The sequence below is a fragment of the Xyrauchen texanus genome, chromosome 1 (genome assembly GCF_025860055.1).
Source record: "Xyrauchen texanus isolate HMW12.3.18 chromosome 1, RBS_HiC_50CHRs, whole genome shotgun sequence".
NCBI lineage: Eukaryota > Metazoa > Chordata > Actinopteri > Cypriniformes > Catostomidae > Xyrauchen > Xyrauchen texanus.
The window spans coordinates 24,220,160-24,247,456 of record NC_068276.1 but is presented as its reverse complement, the minus strand read 5'-3'; the positions used below and the strand labels follow the sequence as shown (position 1 = coordinate 24,247,456).

Sequence of the window (27,297 nt, the reverse complement as noted above, 5' to 3'; positions counted from 1 at the left end):
ATGTAACAATATAGTCCACTAAACTAAAAGCCTTTTACCATTAAAAAGTAATAGTGATAAAGTAATAGTGAATAGAGATGCACAACAATGATAAATAGGCCTAAATTAGGGCTGTAGCCCGGTTCTTAGTTGTCAGGATAAAGGTTTATTACGAATCAACCATTAAATTACACCCTCTGTGTTGCCCTTCGCATTCAATCAGTTATATATTCATATCCCAATTACATTAAAGTCATGTGTTAAGCCCCCCCACATATTTCCCCAAAAAATCCTGACCTCACCCATTCATTTCATCTACATAAAAACCGAGGATTGGTCTTAACTTTGAGTCCGTCTAGTGGTCTACACAGAGGAGATCTGGGCTGCATCTTCAGAAGACGCATTATTTTTGTTACTCCACTAACCTTAAGGGGGCTTTTTAGCTTTTGCTCAGCTATCCGTTTCTGGAAAACATCTGAATCATTTTATAACCAAACCCAGCTGCCGCTCAAGTCTATGTGTGCGTGTGTGTGTATATGTGTGTTCGTTTGTATGAGGAAGAGGGTGAGAGTGTGAGAGTATCTGTGCGCATTTCTCTGTAAAAAGGAAAGAGAGAAAAAACGCCTGGACGTCTGTTTCTTTCCCCAAACTTCTTTTTTTTTTTTTTTTTTTTTTTTTAGGAATGAACGCCGAGACGTGCGTTTCATTCTGCGACATGACATCCATGGATTCATATTATAGTCCATCTGCACCGCAAGGTAGGGATCACCAAGCGAACCCGTCCAGGACTTTCCAGGCGAGTGACTCCAAATACAGCCCTGCTTTCCTGACCAACAAAGGTCAGACGTACGGGGAAACATCTCGGGGCCCGTTCCAGCAAGAATGCCAGTCATTGGATGCCACTGCTGAGGAAGGCACCTTTAACAAATACCACCTCTTCATGCAGAGGTCCTCATGCAAAACTCCCCCAGACAGCAGCAAACTCCAGCAGGAAAGCGGACACAACGGAGGACTCATCGCTTGTTATGGTGAGTTTACAATAAAGTATTAGTGAAATGTCCTTCCACTCTCTCGTACTTTATAAATGTAGAGCAAAAGAACAGTTCTGGCATGCTTCTGTGACTCTGTGAAGACAAGATCATCTGCAAAGCCCTTAAGGAGAATGCCACAATTAGACCAGGTTATTTAATGAATCAGAACTGAGATCTAGCACCCCTTTTGCGGCTGAAGAGGCGGTTATTTATAATGATAATCACATCAGAGTAAAGTCTCTGTTATATTTACAAAGCAAATGCAATGGACTTCACAACTCACTACCAATAGTCTGTAACTGGCCCAGCTATCACAGTAACACAATTAGGTGGAGGCATAACTTCCCCGATTATTAAATGTGACCTTTGAAGACTGAATTAAATTATGCGATAATCAAGTAGGCCTACAATTCTTAATATTTGATCTGAATCGGACAATTAAATTAACACATTGTCGGTAAGCAAACGCAGACATTTGTATGGTTTAACAGGTTGTCGAGGAGCACAATATTATTAGCCTTTTATTATTATTATTATTATTATTATTATTATTATTATTATTATTATTATTATTAATATTAATATATTTCATTGTGATTGCAGCATCGTATATGTAAACTAATATAAAAACCCTCTAGTCTATATAGGCTAACCCTCAGTGTCGCACAACACACGCATGTTCTCTTGCACAGACAGGAAATGAAGTGATGTGCTTTTATTCGGAAATATGCAAACAGAAGACACTGCCATGACATGCGAGCTTTCGCAAAGGCTGCTTGAAAACGTTACGTTAAGTTGTATTACACAAATGTCAAAGTAGGCACGAAAAACCGAACTTGATCAAAAACACATGGGCGCAAATACGCTGTACCTTGTTTATTTAGTTGCCCACATTGATTTGACATTTCTGTTTCAACGATAAACTCTACTGAGTCATCCGTTCAGCTATGCATTTATCATAAAAACTTCACAATGTATTTCTTTCAACACATGCGAGCAACTCTTGAGGGAACTTCACACTTTTATTCCAATCACCCCATTTAAACAGAACGTTGTTAAACGACAGCTGAACTACAAGGCGGTAAAAGTGGCTGTATATTGGGCTACACAAATTATAGAGAAAGCCAAAAAAGACGAAAAATAAATAACAATCACGATCAGGAAAAACAAAGCGTTTTAGCTATTACAAATAATGACGTTGGGAAATGCTTCAAGGTGTCTATAAATGTTTGAGTTAGTTAATGCATCTTTAACAATTCACATATTTTCTAACTGACAGTAGGTCATTTGTTTGAGGTGATCACTTTATCATAAGGAGACAACACATCTGCGTAATGTGCTGTGCGGCCATACAAGACAACTTCTCTGGTATTAGCCTATAACAGGCGTACAAGTCACTAAACCGGTCTAAACAAGAATACACTGTTTTTGGTGTTAGTGAAAATAATGAATAAATAAATGAAATGAAAGAACACAAGGGCAGAACAAGAACATTATAAACAGTGCTTTAAATAAATGTGGCTACTTCGCTATTCAGGTGCGTTTCAGCACTTTTGAGCAGTTTACCGCAATGCAACTACAGCCATAACATCGTTTTAAATATGTAAAAAAGCCTGAAACAATATACGCATATGATGATTATATTTGGAACACTAAAGTCATTAAAGACAAAAACATCTTTAAAAAAGTATAAATCAATCTCTCTCTCTCTCTCTCTCTCTCTCTCTCTCTCTCTCTCTCTCTCTCTCTCTCTCTCTCTCTCTCTCTCTCTCTCTCTCTCTCTGATAGGCCTAAGAAGCCTGTGGGACTGGGTAGGAATAAAACTTGCAAAATAGCAAATAATAATAATAATAATAATAATAATAAATAATTACAATATATTTAAACAAATGCTACACAGTAACATCGACATTAATAGTAACACAATGAGAGATTTGAGGATTAAGAAAGTGATTGAGATCAGAGGAACAATTAAAAAACGACCAAACAAACCATATCACCATACCACCAAAACCATAGATGTGGATTAAAGTTTTCGGGAACGCGCTGCATTATAAACTGCATAATGACGCAACAAGACATCGACATACAGGCTAGCCTACTTTTAAAAGTGTGCTGGTCTGCTGTGCAGATTTTAGCAAATACATATCGAGTTTCCCAGGCGAATCTAAACCTCTCTGATGAGCCAACTTATAGCCAAGTGTACGACCTGCCGACACAAGTCGACATAAGTGCCAGAAAAACCTAATTATGTCCCTTATGGATTTAGACCTAGTTCTAAATAAAGAGACATTTTGAATGGAATACTGGCCTGAAGTATGTGTACGTCATGTAGGCCAGTACATGCCAGTGGCAACGAGATCTTCGGCAGCTGATTCTAAATTAAAGCTCGTTATTGCAAGAAAAACAGCAGTAACCTGTAGTTGCATTTTCATGCTGCTGTTTGTTTACTGAAAAATAACTTCGATCAATGAATATCAATTAAGGACTGTAAAATATTGTAGTAAAACGCACTAATTTATGCTGGGCTAAATAATTAGGGATATATTTTTATTCAACGCAGGTGAGGATTTATGCCTCTTGTGTTAAGGGAGTGTTGACATGTCGGGAACATGTTAATGATGACAATATCCAGCTCTTTTTATCTATTAACAAGTAGTAAACGGGTCTAATGTAGGCTATATTGCGTGCAAAAAAAGGCACTCTTCATTGTTTCAGTACAATGGGATGATAAAATAATGGATATAAACTGTAAATGCATTCCTGTACCATACATACTGAGCAACTGATTTAACGCATTGAATCCAAAATTGAATCCCACATGCCTGTTCTCCTTACAGAGCCCAATTAAAAAACAGTTTGCCATTTTCTAACTAACAAAAATGTTATTGGGCACAACTGTAACCTGTGGAAAATTACAAAGTCAAATTTTGCACAATTGCTCAATAGGACCCAATAGAAAACTAGAAAATAACAATAATATATATATATATATATATATATATATATATGTATATATATATATATATATATATATATATATATATATATATATATATATTATTGTTATTTTATATATATTATATATATATATATAGTAACAATACTTTGAAATCTGTCATTTATAATGTGAGTCAATCAGTTACCTTTTAAAATGAGGCTCTGTGTTTTCCCACTGGTCAAAATTATGGCTCAAATGTTTACTTGTCCTGGGAACATAATTTCTATGAGGCAGAGCAATCTATTAATAAATCAATAATAGATCCCTTAAATATCATGTGCAATAAATATGGACACTGCATGTGTATTACTTGATCATTTTATGGAGCTTTGACATGTTTTGCTTGTCCATGATTCTGGTCATGTAACTATTTGCACCACTCATGTAAAAATCTTCACATGAAATCAAGACAGTCTGCACTTTCATCTATATTTAACAATTCTAAACTAAACTTTGGTCACAGTTTTATCTAGTGGGATTAAATGGGTTAAATTGAAAACACATTTCAATCCATTTAATCATACCTAGAGTTTATGATTGCTGTGCTACATTTATTATAGATTAGGCTACTAATACATTTGCAGTGGACATTAAAAAAAAAACTTTTTGAGACTTTTTCATTGGGCAATGAAATTTAAAAATGCAGAGTGTGACTCATAATTCATAGACTTGATTTCATTTACAAAAACTTGTTAAAATATAATTATTCATGCTTGGAAGAACTAAAAATAAATAACTGAAAACCAAAGGAGTCAAAAAGTACAACATACAACATGTCCTGCCAAAGAAATTTGTATGCCAAAAATGAACTTTGTTTAGGCCCACTTTGTGCATTGTGATTTGATTAATTGTTATGTCTGAGGAGGAAAGTTAGAGAATAAAATAAATAAAACCATGACACTTTCCAGAATTGAGTGCGACTTTAAGATTTTAAATGGTACTGCAATCACAGACTACATTTGAATCGACACCATATTTGAGCCCCTGTGCACGATCATTTTAGGTTGAAGAGAACATGTGGTTTTAAAAAGCTTTTGACTAATTAATAATTTATGTGGTCAGTATATCATTAACAACAGAAGAATGACACTGTAAAGGGGGAGCCCTTCAATACCTCAGTGAAATCCCAATTTGACCAAAGAACTGAATAAAGTGCTCCATTAGCCAAGAGACTCCATATACAGAAGATTAATCTGGGTCTAATATGGGATCAGATGTACATTAACATAGTCTTGATTTTGTTTTCATTCAAAGAAAGTGTAAAACCAAAAGAAGCCTGAAATGTTAAAAGAAACTTCGTTAAACATATGCCTTGGTCCAAGACTCGTGTCACCATTGCAATTTTTAGATTTGACATGATTTGTTGATGGAACAGATCACTAATTTTGTAAAGAATATCAAGGGCACATGTGCTTTACCTATGTGTTTATGCAAATGCCTCTTTTAAATGAAGTCATTATGAGCAACATATTAAAGTTTATTTTATACTTTGGTATTTGCCAGCATCTCAAAGGCTTTAACTTGCAAATAGTTTGTATTTAATTGCTCAGCTGAGAACAGCTTTTTATGTGCCAAAGCAAATCACACAAAGCATGTTGTCCTGTTGTGACTTGTTCAGTGGACTTCTTTTGTATTCTCAGTAGTCCCAGCTCATTATGAACATTTTGAAAAATAATTTTCATCATATGGTTGTGCCTAAAATAATGTTAAGAGACTGAAATAACTTTTAACAATTAGGACTTTTCCGTTTTAGAGCTTGTAAACCTTTTCTCTTTAAAAACTCTCAGTAAATCTAGCCAACTATGATTTTGTGAGCATTTGGCTAGTTTGAGAAGTAACTACATGAAAGGAAGTAGTTCAGTTCTGCATTTCTGTAATGCATTTTTACTTACAGGCAATAGGAGCAAGAACATGTCCTTGTTTCCAAGCACATAAAAAATTGCAGGTTGGGTGCAAAATACATTTTAATGATTAAAAGTGTTTCATAAATGATGAGAATTACTTTGAGCTCTGACCTTTGTTCCAGTCCCATTTGCCATAAAAATAAATAAAAACATGGGCAAGTAATCATATAAATAAATAAATAAATAAATAAATAAATAGAAATATGCAATATATCACTTAGTAATTTAGTAAAAACATAAACAGATATAGTACTACAAATCTGTGAATTTAATTATGATAAAATAACTGCATACATTAATTATCACTATGAAATACATTTGACTTCCAAATTTCACTTACATAATATGTTTTTTTAATAACACTTCAGAGCAAAGTTGACTATAATATAAATCATTAAGTCTAATTACAGTTCCGGATTATATTGACACAGGGAAGCATGTGGAATTATAATTCAGGAAGAAGTCATATTTGAATCCTGAAACTAATCCAACATAAATTTAGTATGACACAAGGCCATTGCCCTGCTCGTGCAGCATCACACAGTTAGAAATAAGAACAATCACTTCAACCATTAATAAAAAATCATAGGATCATAAAGTGTCTTCAGGTACTCTTCAACATGAGGAAAAAAGCAAATTGCTGCGGTCTGTTGACCTAAGGAGATGTGACAAGGTCTTGGGATCATTTTACCAGTTAGCTCATAATTTGGCTTTACTATTAACATTAGTCTCACTCTGCTTGCTTAAATCGGCAGGTCGTCAGTATGCTTCAAAGACCAGGTCTCCATTTAAAAAGTGCATAATCCCCAAAAAAGTTTCCCACAAATGGGTCCTCAACTACCGGCACTCGAGCAAAGGGGAAATCTATTTTTTTAAGAGAAACTATGTAGATATGTTGCAATAATTATACACTTTTTACTGGCATATATTTAAAATATGAACAGGAGAAAAGTAATTTATACGCCTACAGTACATCCTCTCTTTTAGCAAACAAAAATATTATGAAGATAAGATTGGATTGGTGATTGGTGTTCAGATTTGTTTTTATGCCATGTTAGCTGCTGGTTCTATTTTAACATTTATCTTGACATTATCTTAAATTACAGTGATTTTAGTAGTTGCTGTTGTTGTTGTTTTTAACAGCATTCCATAAAGCTTGTTAAATACAGCACCGCTTCAATGTGGTTTATAATTCCATCCAGGAGATTCCGGATTTTACTAAGGGTTTTGTAAATGCAGTTTCAACTGCAAAAAAAAAAAAAAAAAAAAAAAAGGACGAATAGAACAAGGGAAGACTTTGCAACATATCCAAATAGCCCTGCATCAGAGATTCGCTGTGTTTAGAAAACTGTTTTTGCCTGAGAATGTTTCAAAATAAAAGCCACATTTGAAATCATCGAAATACACATCTCACACAGAGTACTTTACCTCCTATATTTTTCACAAAACCACCAAATATGATCTCTCCACAAACATAATCATGGGAAAGGCAGCAACTGAAGCAAAGTGGTGTTAGTAAAACCAGCAAAATGTTTTGCTTTATATAGACAGACACCCCCTTGCTTCCTGTTTGAGAGTGCTTGTGGATTCATACTTCTATGCAGGTTTGAACAACCTCATCTTGAGTTTAAACCATTTTTCTGTCCCGACACTCCAAGAGACCTGGGCGACTTGAGCCAACTGTGATTTTTATTTTTTGCTTTAAAGAAATGATGTGTTTTCTTGCCCAGTATGTGCGCTTTGCTGCTGCCTGCTGGGATAAACCGTCTTTCTGGTCTAGCGGTGTTTTTGGACTTCTCTGTGGATACCTATCAGATTCTCACTACTGGGCTTTTTTTTTTCAGTCCACACCAGCTGAGACGCAACACTCCCTCTGAAACAACTGCTGTCTTTGGAGTTATTTTGCTTAGAAAAATACACTTCACTCTGAAGGCGACATCTAATGCAAGAATGTTAGTTGACCCCTCAAATATAAAGCGAGTAAAAGAAGGAGACAGTCGTTGTGGTATGGTCAGGCTATGCTCAGAATTGTGCTGTTGTCACATCTGCCTTTGTGTATGTGATTTGCTTTGGTTTTGCCAATGGCTGTGTATGCAGACGTTTACTAATGAGGCCCAATCTCTGCTAATATCTTGTGGTGTCACGCTCACAATCACCAATAAAAAAAATCTTTCACCATTTCCATATGCCTCCAGCCAAAACCTCTCTTCATATCACAACCTATCAATCGTAAGCCTGTGTTGCCATGTCCGTCTGAGAGAGCCTGAAATAATTAGATAGCGGAAGGGAAGTTCAGACAGGTTGGCCTGGCTTCAGAGAACTAAGCTGCCTATTACAATTCAATCCATATATTAAGAACAGAAAACTAATCTAATTACAGATGTAAATCAAATCTTAGATGAGCAAATGTCATCCCACATTTAATTTACCCTTTGCCTTCAGTCATAATAAAGATTTAACATGTCTTACTACACATGCACATCTTATTTATTTTTTACTTTTTTACTTTTTTTGGGGGGCTTTGGCGTATTTCACCATTAACCCATCACAGAGACCCCAGGTAGCCTAATTTATAGTGTTTCTTTTATTTGCCTGCTGCTGACCCTCACAATCAGATTCCATAAAAAGGCATAGGGATGCCCTGCCGCTTTACAGCTAGTTAAATTATACTTTGATGTGTTCCCCCGTTTTCAGCTGGTACTAAACGACTGCCCCTTGTAAAGATGTGACCCATGCTAACTCACAGGGTCGAGCACTGACATCCTACAAAGTCCGGAACCACTGGCACCTTTTTAGAGCAAGTTGGTCTGGAACCATTGTGTGAACATTCATGCATATTTTATGAAAATATATAGTGGTGCCCTTTCCAACAATTTATAGGATATATCAAATGGCAAACTATTTGAAGATATTTGACTCTGGAGTCAGAGGTAAAAGTAGATGTTGTAAAATAGGTTTACAAGCCCCATTCTATGTATGCATACAGGTGTGAATCCACTCAGGTTAAAAAGCCAATTAGTCCCTCTCCTGAACCTCGCTGTCACCTAACCCACAGCTGAACTTCTTTTCCTGTCCTGTCACCCTCTGTGTTGGCATAGCACTGCCATTAGAATACTTAATAGCCACTTTTCCACAAATGGGCTGAACGGCTTATTTTGTGCCATGCTATTCTGTTCTGATCTGAGCTCTTTGTCATGGGTATGGTTTCTTTTTCAATTGAGGTGCTCTGAAATAAAGATTAGAATGGAGTGTCTCGCCACGTGACCAATCATGGTTTGCCACGTTAGTAAAGGTGTTCCACCAGAATGGTTCTCTGCACTAAGTACTGTTAGTTTACCGTCAGGGAAACCCAAGCCAAAATGATTTGTAATCATGATATACCAAACCGTGTTGATGTGAAAATGCTTCTGGAACCATAACTCACCACGCTCAGAATGTTTTGGTGGAAAAGTGGTTAATGGCTATCTACGATTTCAGTGACGTATTTAAACAGAGACCTTCCATCACTTTATATATTGTGAGTACTTTCCCTCATTGAAATGGCTGAGAAGAACACCTCAGATTCACTACTTCTGACTTCACTAGCGCTGTAAGGAGTAATTGTAACTGATGCGTGGTCTTAGAACCAACGTTATAAATACTCAAAGCACTGATGTAGAGCAGAGACTAAATGGGAAACCACACAATTACTGGTGCTCTAACAAACAGTCATACAGAATAAACACTACAGGCAAACATAGACATGGTAATGCACAGAAGCACGAGAGAACTGAATTTTTATGTAGACTGAAGGAAAAAGTCACTTTGGGCAATATTCAAAGCATTTTACTCTACTACTATTTGTCTCTGCTGCAAAAATAATGTTCTCATTTGCATTCAATGCAAAGGAAGGAGATTATTTCTGGTCTGTGGAAGAGTTTTTTTCTAATACCATAAATGACCCATGAATCTCCAGTGTGTCTAGCACTACCACAGACAGGGTTAACCTGCAGGACCATGTTCAGCTTTGCCCTTTTGTTGCAAATCTTTAACCACAACCCCCTTCAGAGCTCATGTCCAAAACATTTCCACTCTGACAGAAATGGTTTGCCGTGAGTTTTCTTGCCTAAAAGGCGGGTCATGTTACTCGTCCATATGGCGGATCAACAGGGACAGCCAACTCTCTGTTCACCTTGAGCAACAGAGAGCATGGGTTGAACCGTTGGTGGATAACAAGACTGTCACAATACCCCAGGTCTGCCAAAAGCTATCATTGACACAGGGAATAAACAAAAACCTTTGATCGCTAGGCCTTGATTTCAAACAGGCTGTCAGCTTTTCTATGTGGGGGCAAGAGGCGTGAAGCATCTGTAGGCACAAGCTGAAAATATTTATGTTTGAGTAAATATGCTGCTCCCACTTGCTTATCATGATGTGTCAGTCCTGGACAAGAGGCAATGTGGGAGCCATTAGACCCCCAGGCCTGGCTCCATGTCTGTCATAGCTGAGCCTACCGGGCCTTGAGAAGGCAAACAAGGAGACAACTAAAATGGTAACTAAATATAACCTTCTTTGGGATCAGGAGAACGAGCAGTCTCTAAGGTGTACGTATTGACAAAAGCAAAAAAATAAAACTCCTGAAAAACTCTAATTAGATCAACTTGAAGTTTAGTTAAATAGTTAATGAAAATTATATTTAATTTCAGGAGAAAGGGAGTCAATTTTCAAACCTTTGTCAGCAAATAAGTTTAGCAAAACCACATTAAAAGTTGCATTAGTTGCTATCCTGAAGATCAGAGATCACAATTATAGACCTTAGTCAGGGTAGATGCCATATTTAACTTTTCACGTTTGAAAAGACGTTGGGAGGGATAGACATTCAATCTCTGTTCAACAGGTTCCACTATCAAAATGTTGTGATCGTATCCAATCATCACAACCTGTGTTTTATGAACTTTCTTGACAACTGGAGTTCTTTAACCATGATTATTTTGAATGTTTCATTAGCTGAAAGATCAACATGAAGATATTAAACGGTCCAACCCATTGAACATAGTGTACCTCTATATCTGACAGCCTTGTTTTCAATCTTGTCAAAATATAATAATGCTCTACACTGGCTAAGATCCATTGGCAGTTGGAAAAGAAGTACTTGGAAGAGTTAAAGACTCAGCGAGTAGGCCTAAAGTGCTGAGAAAAGCATGTGCGTAAGGTAGCATTTACACATTATCCTCTCAGCTCAAACTTGAGAAGGCTTTAATCAAGGGTCAGATGAGAAAATGAACACACCTCAGCAATGCATTACCTAAAATAACTTTGTGTCACTGAGTGCAGAGCTAAAGTAAGACATACTGCTCAGGATCGCCTCTGGATCACATCAGAGGGAATGTTCCCAAAGGAACTCTAATCCAGCTTTACACCCTGTTCCTCCTAGAGCCCAAGTAAAAGAAACAGGGCAAAAAAGCCAAAAGTTTGCCAATACGCCCATCAATTTTGTAAAGAATTATGATTTCAGGAAGCATTCAGGTCTCGGTAGAATAGCTTCCACTGAGCACAGACAGGTAATGAGCACTGAGAGAGCAGGATGAATGACCTAATGTACTGAAACCCTCCAATTTATTTATTCGAGTGAATTTATGACCGGCACAGTGACTGGGGTTTCACAGCTGAGCTGCTGTGTGCTTCCAGTGGCTTGATGCAGAAAATTACCACTCTAGAGTCTTGTCACTGGCCTAGTGTGGCCTTATAATGAGCCAAGCTCCATTTTGCACCCTTGCCACAAACCGTGATTGAGGCTGTACTCATCAGCAGGGCTGCAGTTTTCAGATCGTGCCTGGGCACAGAGGCGGGAAACCTGCAATTTTATATCAGTCATCAATAACAGCCTCAGTGTCTGTTTCACATGAGCTGCTGATTTATAAGGGAAGACCATCAGCCATTACTGTTGCAAGTCTGATACAAGCCACAGGCCTTACAGACTCTCTATTCCACACACAGACTGGACCTAAAAAATGTAAATTAATTGTGAAAGTAAATTCATGAAGGACAACACTACATGTTAGCCTGCATAATATTGTATTTCATTTCTCAGTTTTGTATTTAATAATGCTCTTTAATTTATACTCAATCTGTGAACGTCTTAAATGTGTAATTTCAGTAATTGCACATTTTTGTTACAGTGTTACTATACAACATATTACATTATTTCTCCATTCTAAACTTACTTGAAATAGCTATCTGTAAAACAGTTAAAGGATGGGCAAGGAGGAGGCAAGAACCGGCTTGTCAACATAAATAATAATTTAATAAGAAACTTAAAACACAACATAAACAAACACACATGCGGACATGCCCGTAATTCTCTCTCTCTCGAACAATCGTCACCGGCCGCCTTTATCCTCGCTACGCCTCATCAGGCCGATTGGTGACCGGGCGCTGATATTCGACCCGGCCCCGCCCCTGCGCTCCACATTCCTCCCGGCGTTATCTCAGGCCGGGGTGCCACCGGCATGACGTACACCCCCCCTATCCCTGGGGCAGGGTGTATCTCGCGTCCCGCGTGGTCATCCCCGCCTTCCTCGCCCTGGGAGGAGACAGGAGGGGAAAAACAACAACAAAATAGGCGAGGGAAAAGGCCAACATGGTGCGAAAGGGAGAGAGAGAGGAGAGAGAGAGAAAAAGCTCACTCACCGGTTCTCTGATGTACCGTCGCGTGGTCTTCGAACACTCCTCCACACTCAGGCGGACGACAGCCGCTCCACCCCCGGGCGAACCGGAGTGAAACCGTCGACCCCCAGCGGGCAGAACGCGCCTCCGCTTTTCTGGCGGCAAATGGGGACACTCCTACGCCTCTGGCAGCGGCTCTACCGCTCCGGGCGGTCGGAGAGTTTCTTCCCTCCTCCCCTTGCGGACGGCGGTCTTCCCTCGACCCCTCCGCGTCTCTGGGGACGGCAGGGCACTCCTCCGCCCCCGGCAGCGGCTCCCTCGCTCCAGGGGGTCGGGGTATCCAGTCCCCACTTGCCCCGCGGACGACGGCCGTACCCCGCATCCGGGCGGTCGTGCTACTCCGTCACCCGGCAGTTGGCAGCGGCGCTCCCCTGGGTGGACGGCAGTGTCGAGGACTCTGCGACAGCCATCCCTCCTCCTTCCCGGCTTTCGGCACCAATGTAAAACAGTTAAAGGATGGGCAAGGAGGAGGCGAGAACCGGCTTGTCAACATAAATAATAATTTAATAAGAAACTTAAAACACAACATAAACAAAGACACATGCGGACATGCCCGTAATTCTCTCTCTCTCGAACAATCGTCACCGTCGCCTTTATCCCTCGCGCGCCTCATCAGGCCGATTGGGGACTGGGCGCGCGATATTCCGACCCAGCCCCGCCCCCCTGCGCTCCACACTATCATATACTTTAAAAAAGTTATTATTAATTCATCATTGACAAACTTCAGTAGTTTATGTTAATTTCTGGTTTAACCCTTTCAAAGAGCTATCACCATTGTGCCCTTCAGCAGTTAAACTTGTGTTGCACCAGAAGAATCTAACCTGTAATAATTGTAAAAAAGATACTTTGAATGAATCTGCTGACTTTTACAACATTTTCAGCACTCATTGAATGGGGAAAATCTGTGAAATGGATTTAAATATTAGTCCCTTTTCCCATGTACAGTTATGGTACTTTTCCTTCAGTAACTTTCTAGATGAGAACTCTTAGGAGGAACGTAACACCCGAGGACACAGTGGACACAAAATAACCCCCATAGTCATGTCATCTAGTATCGGACATTTTTATGCTGACGTTATTTGCACATGTGTTTTAAGTAGCAAAAACAATAAAATCAACAACACTGAAGGAGGACGCCGGGATCAGAGCTGCTCTTTTTTTGTTTAGGACTGTATTATATGAACTGTGGCTGCATCAGAAATTGTAGGCAGCTGCCTTAATAGTTAACAACTGTGTTTTTGGATGAATGGAACCATCTGAACAGTTTAAAAAGCATCCTACCTTCATCCATCTTTATACAGCCTCCGAAGGCAGAATGCAGTTTTCAGACGCAGCTTATGTCTTTCTGTATAGTCACACAGTGAAGAAAACTCAAAGCGTGTCTTCCAATGAAGTCACACACACACACACGCACGCACGCACGCACACACACACACACACACACACACACACACACACACACACACACATGAAATGGGTGATTCTCTATGGAGACTTTGTTTGTTATATGTTATTTCTGTTAAGGGAATTGTAAAATTAGCGCAAACCTAGTAGCAGGCTAGCAGCTAGTTTTCTTACTAACGGTGGCTGTGGAGCTCCTCTCCCTTCTCAATGCAGGGTTTTGACCAATCACAGGCTGTAGCACATCCAACAGTCCCTATACACCCCAAAAAATATCTACCCAGGAATAGGAGCTAAAAATGTCCCCTAAAACAGCTTGAGGAGCAATAGTTCCTTATGTGCGAAAGTGATAACAAACACTAGTCCCAGGAAAAAGTACCTAAAATGGGCTATTCTGTGTTAAATGGACTCAGAGTGGTGCAAATAATGGTATATGCTATTAACACCGCAGCGCAATTTGTGGCATATATTATTTGCACCCCAACCCTGGTGCAAATATTGTCAGATACTATTTGCACCCATATTCAAATACTAATAGTCTGTGGGCATAATGGCATTGTGCTTATTTAGAGTCCAACAGACACAAAACATCTCAACCCCTAAACCTAACCTTAAATTTCCTTAGAACAAAATAACCTTGGTTTTACAACAGTAACCGTAGTTTCATCATGGTATTTTATTGTAAATTTACAGAACCACAAAATTAACCATTACTATATTACCATATTATGGTAGTAAAACCAGGGTTAATTGCATTTAAACTATGGTTTCTGACAATAAATAAATACACAGTAATTGCTAAAATATTACTATAGTAATACAGTGGTGCAATCTACACACAAGCAAATCGACAGACCAAACCCTTCTCTACACGCCCTGACATTAACCGTGATCAAATCACTGAGATGAAAACAACATTTATATTAGTTTTTATCTATTATTTTAAGTAGTATTTAAGGAAATATTAAGAGTGAAAACAGGAAATCAGATAGGAAAAGAGTGGGATGAAAGGCAGAATCGAACCCAGGTCGCTAAGACAACACAACATAATCACACTGCCTTTACACCCCACGCCACTGCAGCGACATTCATTGTTTAGTTTGTGGTTTCACCAGACTATTGAGGTGCAAATAGCTGCACTGTGTGGCATATGCTATCAATGAACCAAAATATTTAATAAATGAATTTGTGAATGGTAAGGAATGGGTAGAACTTTGGTAAATTGTTTATAAATGTAATGATAATTCCAAGATTTTACCAACACTTTTTATCTAAAGTAACAGCCCCTGATAAAAACTTAAGGTTCAGAGCCATATTTTTATAGGAGAAGGGATGCTAACAACTGTCAAGTTCAAGCTCATAGTGATGCAGTGATTGGTATTATTCTTATTAATATTATATAAATAAATAAAGTGCATGTTTTCATGCTGAAAACACAAAAAGAATAGGCAGTCCTTGAGAGTTCAGGAGAATTATTTAAATCATATCACTGCCAAATCCAATTTCTGCAAATACTTCATCACAATTTCTGTCTACAGGTAAAGACAACACAGGGCTGACAGATTCGGAATTGACCCCAAAAAGTGATCACACAGGGATGGATGGCAGCTACCTCAGTGCAAAGGAGTCAGGAGTGAAGAGCCCCCAGGAGCAGCCAAATACAGAACTGGCCTCTCCACTAGACAAGGGTGAAGGAGAGAGCAACAAGGGGAAGAAAAGGCGCAATCGCACCACCTTCACAAGCTATCAGCTAGAGGAGCTGGAGAAAGTTTTCCAGAAAACACACTACCCTGACGTGTACGCCCGAGAACAACTCGCACTGAGGACTGACCTGACGGAAGCTCGAGTACAGGTGAGTAAGCCCCCTTAAGTTCCACATATCCATCATAAAATTCAACCCCATGTTTTGAATGACTTTTAAATGAGTCTCTGTTGATCTTTGAGAAGATGAGAGACAGGATTATTTTTAAATAAAAAATCAACCATTTTTTTATGTCTGTAAAAAACAACAACACTTGAAGTGAGATTCCTTAAAGTGACCATATTATTAAAGGTAAATAGACAATACAGAGCAAAAGTTGACTGAAGCTGACTGTCACAAGAGAGCATAAAGACAAATGGGGTTTCAGATTAGACATGTGCAGGGTCTACTTTTATCTACAGCTTCTACCTGAACCTCTGAGCTCATCTGAATTATACTGAGCCTGGGTCTGGAAAACCAGAAAATGTTTGGGCCCCCACCTTTACATTTGCATATAATCCTTCCAACATTACTGCTGCATTCCTTCACTGACAGACAGACTGGGAGATCCCTTTCCCTAACCCCAAATGCACGCTTTACTTAGAAGCCTCGGATTTACACTGTTTGTCTTTCATTAATGTCCCACTCAGGAAAGAATGTGTCCCTCCCTGCTCTCAAGGGTAGGCGAGAGAACCTGGCCTGAATCTCCTTCATGTGGTGATGTTTGCTTATATCCTCCATCAGTGGACATGGCTCTTATCTCTGGCTAAAATTGGCCTAGCCCAGAGAGAATCTGCAGACTTTTTATTCGGATTTCTACTCCAGCTATTTAGCTAGCTACCTTTCTTGCATTTTAGCTTTTTTAGCACTGGACAAGTTAATGGGCGAGTCGGCAGCGAAGTGGTCCGAATGGGCCGCGATAAGCTAAAATGAGCCACCGTGTTATGCAGAACGGACTACAAAATGGTGCCGCGATATGCAGAAAATGACAGCAAAGACCTCTCCAAACAACCCCTCCCCCAAGAGCATAACAGTACTCCAGCCATGAATTGTACATAAGGGCCACCCCAAAAGCTTGACAAAAGTATACATAATAATAATAATTCAATCTTGAAGTTAAAGTGTAAAAAAAACAAATAAACAAACAAAAGGAATTATTTTGAAGCAGAAGAGGTGAGCTTGATTGACAGCAGAGGCAGGCCGCCAGTCCTCAAAGCTACTCTTGACTTCAAAGCTGCTGTTTCCCCATTTTGTTTAGTCCAGTGTTTCTGTTTTCTCTCCCCTGGTGCTGGAACATAAATAAAGCTTCATAATAAGCCTCTAAGCTGCTTTATCTTTCAACGTCTTTACCAATTACTGTGGTACTTGCATGTATGGGCAACATACAGATTTTTTCTTGCCAGCAAAATGCTATTTTCTAAATAGATGCTGGCAAAAATTTATATACTAATGGTGTCATCTTCCACCTTATGCTCGGCAGCACCACTAAAGGGAAGAACAGGGTAGAAAAGAAACAGTGTGTGTGAGAGAGAGAGAGAGAGAGAGAGAGAGAGAGAGAGAGAGAGAGAGAGAGAGAGAGAGAGAGAGAGAGAAAGTCCAGCATTGTGCAGACCACAAATGAATAAACTAAAGGCCCCAAATATTCCTCCAGACATGGTCTCTTCTAGGCTTTAGGTGGAAGTCTAAACCGCACATCTTTGCACAGGCTCATCCATTTGAAAGGGAGGAGAGGAGCGAGGGAATCTTTCCCTACATGCCTCTACAGGGTTGGAGGGGCAGATATGGGAATCCAGGGGCTTAGGCATCAGTAAATTTAACATAAAATGAAAACAAACTTCACTTTCTTTCTTTTCAATTTCACAATGGTGCTGCTTACATTTATGAAGGGGAAGGCAGTCTGAGACTAAGATAAAAAGAAAGATATTAATTAAAAAAGACACAATTTATGTGCTGGTGCATCATCTATGATATGACATATTAGGCAGAAGTTTTGCATTGATAGGTGCCCAGACAGTATCAATTACTAGCATAATTTCAAAACATGACGGTCATGCAACCTACTAGGGTCCCAAGTGGAGAGCTACAAAAGTGATGCGGTCTCTGAAAAATCCAAGCAATTCGGAAAACAAATGTTCTTTTTTATCCAGGCAGCTAAGCTCTACAAACATATGATGTGGAGCTAAGGGACGCTGATGTCCACCACCACATTAAGTGCAAGCAGAGCTAAAGAGGTATCAGGTTACACAGAGATTGGCTGACATATCGCTGGCAGTGGATGCAAAAACCACAAACTGATTGACCAAAGATCTATCCCCAGATCCAAGTTCAAGCTCCGTGACAAATGCAGATTGCAAGACAAAAGAAAGTCTGCTTTTGAAAAAAAAAAATCCATTCCACAAATCAATAAACAGATAATCTAAACAGAGAGGAGCAGAGATTCAAAGAATGGAATTTTGGCAGCTCTTTAGACTGTGAGCCATGAGAAATCACTTTATGTATAATTTGTTCTCTAATTCCCAGATTTCTAAATAACAACTGTCTATTCAGACAAACTGAATGCATATTTCTCTAGAAAGGCAAACTAAAAAAGAAAAATAAGTCCAAAGAATGCAAGCGTCAGATAAATTCCAACACTATTTGTTAAGTTTCTAAAAGCTGAGAGGCAATCTCCTAATCCATCAAAGCAAGCCTGTGGTGGAGGCAGAGATGGGGACTCGAATTAGAGACTCGGACTCGAGTCACATTTTAAAAGACTTCAGACTCAACCTAAAATTACTTCAGACTTGACTCGACTCCACACAAAGGACTCGTGAATGTTTCTAAAAGAACTCGAGTCTTTTAACCTTAACTATTAATATTAATATAAATAGAATTTGTGTTTTATTTGCATGGTTTTATACATCTGCTTCACATTTCCCCATGTGTCATGACCGATCAGACCCATATCATAGAATTTGATGATGTTTTTCACATAAACCTGTAAATGGGATGAGTCCCATTACACAGGATGGCACCGCCGTGCCATTTGTGCTCACATTTGGCTGTGCCCTCAGAATCAGAAACTTCAGGAAGAACACATTCTCAAAGGTTAAAGTCACATTAATTAACACACAAAGTTAACTAATATTGTACTGTCACAGCATTGGGTAGTGTAGCTACATAGCTCATTGGGTCAATTTAAACCTAGTGCTTTTAATAATATTTTCAAAATATATATGCCACCTCTCCCTCCTCTCCCTCTTTTTGTCTGTGTGTGTGTGTGTGTGTGTGTGTGAGAGAGAGAGAGAGAGAGAGAGAGAGAGAGAGCGAGAGAGAGAGAGAGAGAGAGAGAGAGAGAGAGAGAGAGAGAGAGAGAGAGAGAGAGATTTGTCCCGTATTTTAGCATTTTGCAATCACCATGTGTATTTTTTTTTGTGGACTTAAACAACTGGCAAATTTTTGTCAAAATTATACCTAATGGTATGGCTGGGCAATAAAACGATATCGATATTTATCAAGGAAAAAAAAAAGAGTTTTGATATCGATGATAAAGTTGAGTAATTTTCTATATTTAACCTATGTTCGGAACAAGGAATATGCCTTGGTGACAGAAGCGTCCAGTGCACAAACAATTCAGCAACAAGACATAGATAATAATAAAAAATAATAGAATAAAAATAAAAAGTAAATAGAAAATATAGCCTAAGTACATACAGAAATACACAATAAGACAATATGTATAAAGAAAGAAAGAAATGTCCTCTCACTTTAAAATGCTTTTATTTTCAGTAAAGTTAACATGTGTAAATATTAGGGCTATCGATTTAATTCTGTGTGTTAAAAAAATGAACACAATTAATCGCAATGCCCCCGGATTGTAATAAGGAAGATTTCTGAGAGATTCAATCTTGTAGTACCACCTGTTTACTCCAGAGGGCAGTAATTAAAATTTCAGCTGTGTGGCAACACGCAGTTTATACAGTGAAGAAAACAACCAGACAGCACAAAACAGGCATGCGTTAAGTTCTTGCGTTCAAAACATATGAGGGGCTTTCTCAGCAAATATTTGTATATGCGATTAAATGTGATTAATCACGATTAATTAATTGGCACTTCACGTAAACAATTCGATTAAAATGTTTAATCGATTGACAGTCCTAGTAAATATTTGTATGAACATAAAAAGATTCAACAACTAAGACAAAAACTGAACAAGTTTCTCCGATATGTGACTAACAGAAATTGAATAATATCTCCCTGAAATGTTTCTTGTGTTCTTAAAAATCTTTTGATCTGAAGGTGTATGTTTAAATGTTTGAAAATAGATTTGTAGACAAAAATATAATTGTGCCAACATATTAATTTATTTCATTTCAAAACTAAAATGTAATAATAAAAAAAATGTTTTGAAATTGACCTATAAGTGCCCAACATTGATGGGAACTCCTTCAATACTGTTTAAAAATCCTCCAGGGTGATTCCTCAAGAAGTTGGTTGAGAAAATGTCAAGAGTTCATGTCTGCAAATTTTAGGCAAAGGGTGACTACTTTGAAGATGATATATATATATATATATATATATATATATATATATATATATATATATATATATATATATATATATATATACATATAATGTACATATTTTGCTCTTATGGAAGGAAATTGATACTTTCATTCACCCAAGTGGCATTCTACTGATCACAATGTGTAATCAGGACATTAATAATGTGAAAATTCATATTACCATTTAAAAAGAATTTGTTCAGAACTTCTTAAACTACTTCAAATCATTCTCACAAAAAAAAATCATCCACGTGCAGCAATGACAACTTTGCAGATCCTTGTTATTCTAGCTGTCAGTTTGTCCAGATTCTCAGGTGACATTTCACCCCACACTTTCTTGTGGGGCACTTCTCACGCACCTTACAGTCTAGCTGTCCAATGGGGTTAAGATCCATAACACTCTTTTCCAATAATCTGTTGTCCAATGTCTGTTTCTTTGCCCACTCTAACCATTTCTTTTTGTTTTTCTGTTTCAAAAGTGGCTTTTTCTTTGCAATTCTTCCCATAAGACCTGCACCCCTGAGTCTTCTCTTTACTGTTGTACATGAAACTGGTGTTGAGCGGGTAGAATTCAATGAAGCTGTCAGCTGAGGACATGTGAGGTGTCTGTTTCTCAAACTAGAGACTCTGATGTACTTATCCTCTTGTTTAGTTTTGTACATCTGGCCTTCCTCATCTCTTTCTGTCCTTGTTAGAGCCAGTTGTTGAAGACTGCAGTGAACACCTTTGTATGAAATCTTCAGTTTTTTGGCAGTTTAAAGCATTAGCCTTCATTCCTCAAAACAATGATTGTCTGACGAGTTTCTAAAGAAAGCATTTTCTTTTTTGACATTTTTGACCTAATATTGACCTTAAGACACGCCAGTCTATTGCATACTGTGGCAACTCAAAAACAAACACAAAGACAATGTATGCTTCATTTAATTAATCAAATAGCTTTCAGCTGTGGCAATATAATGATATGATGGCAATGGATTTTCTAGTACCAAATAAGCAAATTATCATGATAATGTGTTGGAGTGATGGCTGCTGGAAATGACTTTTTCAAATAGTGATGGTGCTGTTTTTTACATAAGTAATGTCCTGACTATACTTTGATCAGCTGAAAGCCACTTTGGTGAATTAAAGTACCAACATCCTTCTGAAACAGTAAAATCTGTACATTATTCCAAATTTTGGCCACCAGCGTACATATGCTCAGTATTACAAATACTAATTTGTTATATACAGATGCAAGGGAATGTTCGGCAAAGTAATACACATGACTAGCTAACTGAATCACAGACATGAAATCAGCCTGTTAGGAAGTATTAGCAGGCAGCCCTGCTGTCATGCAAACCAGTCAGGCTCGCTAATTTAATATCATTGTGAAGACAGCACTGACAATGCAATAACAACAGCTGTTGACAATACAGCAACAACTCTGACATCACCATTGCAGTTTATTTATGTGCTAGTAGTTAAAGTTTTTTCATGATCCATAGCGCTGTCACAGGCAAGAACGTTTTCTTCTTGTGATATTTATTGCCAGTTGGCAATCCAGTTTATGGTGTATTACCACCACCCACTGAGCTGGACAGTGAAATTGGCTACATTTCATAAAATAGAGGTCACACACCTTATGTAGGATTAAATTCTAAACTGAGTGTACTTAAAATTTGTCTTACCCTGTTGAATTGACTTGTAAACAAAGTTATGTTTAATTTAATATTGAGGTCTAAAAACATGTGGAATGCAGTTCTGCCCCCATGAACGATATGCAATGTACAGTACATATTGTGTGAAAAAAATATATTGTGATCTTTGTTTGTTTTCAGCCAAATCATCCAGCCCTACCTAATGATATTGCATTACAGTGCATGGCAAATGTCATATTGCATTGCTTGTGTGCAAGTCCTGAGCCTTGTTGAAATGACCATGAGAAAAACTGCAGCACCTTTATTACAAAAAGACATACAGGATAAATTAAGTCTGTGAAATCATAAAATAAAATTAATTTTTAACAAGTTCAAGTAGAATCCTATTAGTATCCCAGATCATACATTTATCATTTTTAAGTAGAGTATTTAAAAAAAAAATAATAATAATAATTATATATATATATATATATATCCATCCATCCATCCATCCATCGTCAACCGCTTATCCTGTGTACAGGGTCGCGGGGGGCTGGAGCCTATCCCAGCTAACATTGGGCGAAAGGCGGGGGACACCCTGGACAGGTCGCCAGTCCATCGCAATATATATATATATATTTAAAAGATGAAACATTTAATGACTTGAGATGACTCGGACTTGTGACGAAAGACTTGAGAATTGACTCGGACTCCAGCTTAAAGACTTGTGAACATCTCTGGGAGGAGGAGTGACACCATTCTCCGAGGCCTCTTGCCCTGGTGGGTTTTTGATTTCCCCTCCCTGCCCCCTGCTGCTGCTGATGGTTGTGACAGAAAAGAAACTCGGAGGAGGCCATCACAATCTGTCAGCTCCCACAACATCAAACAACGACCAGGTCTCACTGAACTTTTTCCAGGAAAAGATGTTGAAAAATAATATAGCTGTTGGGCTTCCAGCATGAGCTCTAGACTTACAGTTAAAGTGGCTGGATTGAGTCTCTAGGTACCAGAAAATCCACAACTGGACATCTGATCCCAAATTAGTCACAAAGTAATCACTGTTCAATGTAATGTAAGGCACAATAATGTGGAGTTTGACAAAGTGATTATATCACTTAACTTGGATAACTAATTATTTCTCACTCCGTCAATAAATCTCCAACAAAGAAAACATTTCCTGTGTATGATGTAACACTGCAAAAGGCCAGTTACAATGAGGTCACTTAATCGCATTAACACTAATGTGATACCTTTATTATTATTAACGGTTGCTGTCTTGCTTGCAGGTGTGGTTCCAAAATCGTAGAGCCAAGTGGCGGAAGAGAGAGCGCTTTGGACAGATGCAGCAGGTCCGAACACATTTTTCCACTGCCTATGAACTCCCCCTTCTCACTCGGCCTGAGAACTACGCTCAGGTATAGTAATGTTTTGAGTATTAGCTGAAAACGTCAAGGAAATATTACTAATGCAGAATATTGAATGTTGCTGACAAGTATTTGATAGTTTGACAGAGTATTGGGTTCTTGTCAAGTGACCAATGAGCTTCTTTAACTGAAGAACTGACAAGACGTCAAGTTGATCTGATCACTTTCATCAGACTTAGCTGCATATCATCACAAATGCTGACAGTAATCCATAGGGATTCTATCACCAAGCATTTTTCCTGGCTTTTTTTCCTACAATAATATGACATCTGAAAGCGGTGCCAAAGCGGTCTATTTTTCTGAACGTAATTTATTTACTCACTGAAAACTGCATATGCACATACATGTTCTACGGCAAGCTTCTAATGTATAAATGCACAATCACACTTTCACAGGGTAAAGTTATTCCATGAATCACATCCTAAGAGCGTTTTTTTACACCTGGCTCATTTGCAGCATTTTTTCAGAACCTGATGCTATTTCTCCCTTGGTTTGGTTCGAATAGGCATATATGAATATGGCAATGACACTCAGACCCACACCAAAACAATCCACCTGGACAGAGAAGAAATCTGAAGGTCAGCTTGTCATTGTATTTCATAATTTAAAACACAGATATAGTCTTGTGGTGGCTAAATTAGATATAGGTTGATCTTCATGATCACTTCTCTCTTTTGGATATTGCCAGAACAGACAAAGGTAGAATGCCGTCAGCAACTTTTGCACAGATAAAAACATGGCTTCACTCTTTCTGTTTGTATGAGTGTGTGTGTGTGTGTGTGTGTGTGTGTGTGTGCACGCAAGTGTGCGAGGTGAGAAAGGGAAAGAATGAATGAGCTCCGTGACTGTGAAAACAGGTCTACATTACATTTCAATGCAGAAATAATGCAAAAGCAACTAACGACTGATAAAAATAACCACAACGGAAATTTGTACTGTTTTGGTCAGTGTTAAAATATAACCATGTGAAAGCCAGCTGAACCTTGAAGAAAATGCAACATTGTAATTAATTTAGCCCCTTTTTTAAGAACAAATCAAGCAAGCAACAGGTCTGAAAACACCCTAAATCACTCTATTGAAATCGTTTATGCTCACATAATAGTGATTTCAGTGAGCACCACGTGACAGGGAATCAGAGAGAGAGTTGTGGTGAGTTGGTATGTTTGTCACCCCTCCAACATTTTGCTTTGCAAGTGTGTAATACCTCCCACTAAAGCCAAACAGTCTGCATGTGTGACACCCTCAACCAAAATCGAGTTGTGTGGCGACTGCTTTGAGGTACTAATCTAGACCCTTAATGGACAGAAAAGTACAAATACATTCCGACAGAAATGTACAGTGGGTGTACCTTTGAGAGTACTGCCCCAGTAGCAAGCTGATGTTTGCCTAAAGGTACAAGTTTGCAAAAAAGTTTCTGACAGTGATGGACCACTATTCAGACCATAATTGGCCTTAGTGTGTGCTTTCTCCAAAGGCCAGAAGTGACGTACCTAATGTGTATTACAGACACTTCCTCAGCTGATGACTTTCCTTAATATCTAATTACGCATTGTGCATATTTACTGCATTATAGACAGATGATGACTGTAGCTTGATTATACTCGATTATTATAACTTGATTATACCTGCACGTTTACGTACTGAATGTGGGGAACTGAGGCTCCCCCAGCCCCCAGAATCAGGTCAGACCAAGGCTGTAGCTGAGGCTGACGCCCTCACAGGAAAGCAAGAGAGTCTCCTGGATTTATTATGAATATGTGGCCGGGTCGGAGGGCAGGGGTGGCTCTTTGGGGAGCGAGCCTGCAGCTGTGGAATGCAGCTTTGCTAACATCTGGGGCATCTCCCTAAGAGAGCTTTCATCTCCCTCAACGGCCCTCCCCTCAGACACCCCCTTCCCCCTCCTCAGTACCAGAGCACAGTACAGCCCTATCAATTCACTCTGAGCTCCCATCACCCAGCAGAGGAGGTTACTCTGGAGAGGCAGGCTGGGTGTTGAAGGAGCATACAGAGACAGGCATTCCTCCTCCGCACTAGGCAAAACAGCTCCCACTCAGTACGGGGCAAGATGAATGCCTCACATCACTTTATAAATATCCACATCGAGTAACACTGAGGATTCTGCAAAACTGCCAATGCAGTAAATAAAAACAAGAGGAGTTGGACTTGATAAATGCTCCACAACTATGTATAATATTAATGTTATTGATGCTGAAGTTGCAGCACACATACAGTATAATTACCAGTCCACACAATGCATGCATTATAACTTAACATTTGTGTTTGTCTTTGTTGCAGATTCAGAACCCTTCCTGGATAGGAAGCAGCAGTGCAGCGTCCCCAGTGCCGGGCTGTGTCGTACCATGTGACTCGGTCACTTCCTGCATGCCTCCTCATCCACATACTGCTAGCGGAGTGTCTGACTTCTTGGGAGTGGCCAGTCCTGGAGGTCACATGGGACAGACACACATGGGCAGCTTGTTTGGGAGTCCAGGCATAAGCACTGGTATTAACGGGTACGATCTAAACATGGACCCAGACCGAAAATCCTCCAGCATTGCAACACTGCGAATGAAAGCTAAGGAACACAGCGCAGCCATCTCTTGGGCTACATGACTCCCCTCAACATCAGGACATTATCTCTGAAGTCCCTTGACAAATAAATAGAAAAGTGAACAAGAGCAAAAGTGAACATCAGTTAGCCATCAAGACATGATACAAAGAATGGCCTGGGGACAAGCAGTGTGTGGATTGACAAAGATAAGCAAAATAATAGAGAAGCCATGTGAAATTAAATATAGAGTTCAGAGAGACAATCAAAAATGGGGAAAATCAGAGATGTTCATAAAATTGAGAACAATCTGGCTTTAAGACAAGAAAACAGAAAATTGACATTTGAATATATCCAAAATTATTTTAAAAATAAATGAAATAACAAATAAAAATAAATAAATAAATAAACCCTGCACTTATTTGCTGTATACTAGAGTCATATAAAAATGTATCTAAACTCATCTGTCTTTATTTTCATTCTATTTCTGTCACAGAATCCACTTCCAAATATGGCAATATCGGTAACACTTTACAATACGGGTGCATTAATAAGCATTAATTCATGCTTAACTAATGCAAAGATAATATTGAGGTAATGTATGACTCATGATCAGCAAAGCCATTCATTAATGATTGCCACATCAGCAACTAATAAAGAGTCTGTCTGATTAATATATTAAGTCATGTATGAATTGCTATGAATTAAATGTGTCATCATGGATTAATTCCCTAAAACTTTTTTAGGAACTAATAGTGTTAATTAATGTGTTCAGTGCCACAATGAGCCAAAGCCATGTATTTGAACTTCCACCCAATACGGGTACATTAATATGCATTAATACATGCTTAATTACTGCATTATTACTGCACATTCATGTGTTAATTACAACAATTACTTAATGAGTTAATAGCCATGTGCCTCAACAAGTAAAGTCATATTATAATGATATCTTTGCAAACCATTAGTTAATAATTCATTAAAACTGCTAATACGGCCAAAGTACTGCCAAAAAGTCATGATTTGAGAACTCATTTATCATTAATGACCATCAATGGACTTTATAAAAGCTGTTTATTTAACATCGGTTTTCAGAAGTATTGCCTCACTAAAGAAAAAATATAGTGGAATGCAGAGATAAAAAAAAGAGATATACAAAATATCACACGTATGTGATATTTTGTATATCTCTTTATTTTTTAATGGAAAAAATTAATTTGCCGTAATAATGCAGTAAATAAGCATGTATTAATGCATATTAATGTACCCGTATTGGGTGGAAGTTCAAATACATGGCTTCAGCTCATTGTGGCAATTAACACATTAATTAACACTATTAGTTCATATAATAAGTTGTTATGGAATTAATCCATGATGACACATTTAATTAATAGCAATTCATA

At 38.5% G+C, this 27,297-nt stretch overlaps 1 protein-coding gene across 1 annotated transcript; it reads left to right on the top strand.

The window, feature by feature from the left end:
- Positions 1-355: 355 nt before the first annotated feature.
- LOC127630036 (homeobox protein aristaless-like 4) lies at positions 356-26,491 on the top strand. Its single transcript, XM_052107459.1, has 4 exons — positions 356-1,007; positions 15,560-15,873; positions 23,209-23,337; positions 25,642-26,491. The coding sequence occupies exons 1-4, from the start codon at positions 662-664 to the stop codon at positions 25,957-25,959; spliced, it is 1,107 nt and encodes a 368-aa protein (XP_051963419.1). The 5' UTR covers positions 356-661; the 3' UTR covers positions 25,960-26,491.
- Positions 26,492-27,297: the final 806 nt, after the last annotated feature.